The 3465-nt window shown below is 36.3% G+C and overlaps 1 protein-coding gene across 1 annotated transcript; it reads right to left on the reverse strand.

The window, feature by feature from the left end:
* Window positions 1-869: 869 nt before the first annotated feature.
* Window positions 870-2892, reverse strand: LOC120074098 (DTW domain-containing protein). The gene has a single exon (XM_039027099.2). It carries the CDS (start codon window positions 1748-1750, stop codon window positions 998-1000), a length of 753 nt encoding a protein of 250 aa, XP_038883027.2. The 5' UTR covers window positions 1751-2892; the 3' UTR covers window positions 870-997.
* Window positions 2893-3465: the final 573 nt, after the last annotated feature.

Here is a 3465-nt window from a genome sequence, read left to right on the forward strand (position 1 = left end):
TGAGATCTTCCTATAGAAGATAGAGAAGAGAGATACTTTAAACAAAGAAATTAAACTTCTTAAACAAGAAAAAGAAGGAAAGATGTTGCTATTAACAAAACTAAAAAAAATAAATACAACAAAATTTCTATTAAAAAAAAGAAGAAGAAGAAGAAGAAGAAAGCAAGAAATTAGAGAAAGTGATTTAAGAAAAAAAAAGAAAAAAAAAAAGATATTAGATGGAAAAGGAGGCTTATAGTGAATGAGAGATTAGAGGATAAAATATGATTTTTTTAACAAATCCTGAATGAGGGATTAGAAGATAAAATATGATTCGTTTTTTTTTTTTTTTTACCTTTATTTAACTTGAAGTAGATATGAGAGATAAAATATGATTAAAAAATTTGTGAATAAGAGATTAGAAGATAAAATATGATTTTTTAAAAAAGAATTATTTATTTTAAGAGAAGTAGAAATTATTAAAGATCAAATTTGACTTTTAAAAAAATCTTTTTTGTGAATTAGAGATTAGAGAATAAAATGTGATTTTGTTTTAAAAAAATTATTATCTCGTTGTGAAAGAGATATTAGATATAAAATGAAACTTTTTAATAATTTAAATATGAAATTACGTAAGATATTCCAATTATCATCAACTAAAAGGACAAAAGGAGAAAAAAAGTTATTTATGCCCAATAGTCCATTTTAGATTATATAGATAGATTATAAAAATGTGGATATTTAATATCAACGTCGAACCCTTGAATTTAGGGATATATTTACAAATATTTTTATCCTTGTTAATATAATTATAAATTTGACATGATGTTTTCCCTACATGGAACAAATCATGATTTGTGATGATTAACCTGTATCTAAATCTCCCTAAGTTGAACAAAAAGCAAGATATTATTTCAAATTAAATTAAAACAACACTAAAATATTTTAAGAGCTAAATTGAAAAAAAGAAAGAAAAAAAAAACAAAATCAAAAGAAGCCAAAATTTAAAAAATTAATTTTAATTTTCATCCTCCCCTTCACTCATCTTCTTCTTCCTGTTCTTAATCTTAAGCAATTTGGGCCTAGGATTCATGGGCTTCAAAAACCCAGCCTGTAACCTAACCATCTCCCTCAGAACTCCAATCAATTTCTTCTCAATCGCCGCCCCATCTGGTTCCATCACTCTCAAACATCTTGCCACCGCCTCCATCGTACTAACGCAACCGCCGTGCGGCTCCTTTCTCAGAATCAACTCCGAATCAAATATGCTTCCGCCTTCCACACTCTCATCAAAATCCAAGCAAACTCTTCTCGCAAATCTCGACAGAAACTCCTCGCTCGATCGCACCATCTCCTTCGCGTGCTTCCATGTTCCGTCGAACGCAATCAGGACCAGATTGGCGGTTATGTTGAGTTCCGAGATGTTGATCGGCGGTGTGGAGTGAGGCGTAGGTGGGAAGAGGAAGACGGCGGGAGGAGATCGGTCGAGGAGTTCGGAGAGGCCGGGTTTGAGGCGGCGATTGACGATTGTGGTTGCGTTGAGGAGACATTTTGTGAGGATTGGTGTGGTGGAGAGCTTGTGCTGTGCTTCGTGAGGATGTTGGAGGATGATGATTTTTGTTTTGGTTGCGATTGGTGAAGATGGAAGGAATTTGCAGAGGCAAACTGGTTGTGGACGGCTGCAATTAGGGCAAATTGACCGCCGTGGTGGCGGCGAGGACGAGGATGAGGAATTTCCGGCGGCTGGGTTGTGGTTGTTTGTTGCCTCCATGCGCGAGGAAACGATGTCGTTTCAATGCGTTGCTTTCACGTGTTTCTTGGGATTTTAGTACAAATGCCTCCCGTGCTACATCCCGAGAATGAATGAAAAATAGTCTTTGGAGGTTGGTTACATGAGGAAGTACCCATCTAACCTCAAAATGTGCTCAATGGCCTTCGTCTCATTCTAGATTCTTGCCCTAGCTTCTCTATCACACTCCTTTCGGATGTGAGACCCGATATCAGCTTGTTGTGATATCTACTCTCTACTTAAAACTAGTAAAATCGAGGGATGTCTTTTGATTTTTGAAAAAAAAAAAAAAAAACTAAAATACCTCATTGAGACAAGAAGTCGGACCCGAAATTCGATTGCTAGCATAGGTTCCCCAATCGTCCTCGTCAAGTATATTGCAACGACTGCGACAATAGGAGAAACTATCACAAAGGGTCACTAAAGGGGAAAATTAGAGATTTTGTGGCCGAATAGATAGCTCAACATGTCTAGACACAACAAGTACCACCCTCGAAGGTCCAAATGTCACAAGTTTATACCCAGAATCAGACTTGCAAAACTTGTCTCTCAAAGTAAAACACCTCCGAGATTTCAGAAAGTATAATTGATGCGTTGGTTTATCATGCGATGGAAGGGTGTGTGGGTGCGATGATCATGCAAGTTTTCCTAACGAAGCCCAAGTATAAGTCTTCTTAGGGTCCTGGTAAGTCCAGGGTCGAACGCAGAGATTACTCAAACAGATATGAGATAGACTCTATCTCTGATTTTATTGCGATGGTGATTAACTTTGATTTCCTAATGCGATGGAATTAAATGAAGAGGTTTTGCTAACATTTCTTAAGATATTGTACAATTCATGCGATCATGCTATACACAAATATTAAGCACTACATTTCTCAATGCATATTGACACATTTCCTATGTCTAGGATGCATGCGATGTGCAGAGAATGCAGTAGATAGAACTTATTTCTAAGTCTACTCTACTCTTGCTTATGAGATCTAATCTGACTTTTTCAAGCCTAGATTCTATGTCTTTAGACTACTCTTTCAAGTACTCAAATTGATGAATGAAGCATACATAAGACAAGATGATCGCATAAAGTGCATAGCTTAAGTTATGTTAGCTAAGTACTTCTCAACCCATTCACAAATTTAGCTACTCATGTATGGCGTGAAAAGAATGAACATAGATTGAAATGTAATTTCCATTCTTGCAAATAAAATGTTTAAGTACAAAACAATAAATGATGTAAGTGATAAGCCAGGTAAGCAATGTCTTGCTTCCTCGGCGTTTACACGACTTTTATCACTCCAATTCTTTTCTAATTTGTAAACTCTTGCTCTCACAAGGGTTAGATGTGGGTTGGTGTCTCTCTTCCGTGTTGTTTTGGCAATCTCTCGACCTCTCCGAAAATTAAAATTCCCTCTTCCAAAAAAAATCATCATGGTTTGGTAGCATTGAATGGTATTTATAGACTTCCAGACAAAACAGTTCTTCTTCTCACTAATGATTGCATGGATGGGCAACATTAATTTCCATACCCTGTTGCGCCATCTGATGGTCACCAGAGGTTCAATTGATTTGCAATGGTATGGTCTTCAACGACCGTCAACTGAATTTCTGATTTGATCGCTATCAACTTTACATCCCATCACGTTTTATTACATTAGACCACTGCCTTTATGTAAGGTCATCACACGATCATCTTTGAA

The sequence above is a fragment of the Benincasa hispida genome, chromosome 3 (genome assembly GCF_027475165.1).
Source record: "Benincasa hispida cultivar pf3 chromosome 3, pf3_genome.v1.1, whole genome shotgun sequence".
Lineage (NCBI taxonomy): Eukaryota > Viridiplantae > Streptophyta > Magnoliopsida > Cucurbitales > Cucurbitaceae > Benincasa > Benincasa hispida.

Bases quoted from the DNA above. Each gene is read 5' to 3' on its own strand.
- LOC120074098 (XM_039027099.2), bottom strand. From the start codon at position 1,750: ATGGAGGCAACAAACAACCACAACCCAGCCGCCGGAAATTCCTCATCC.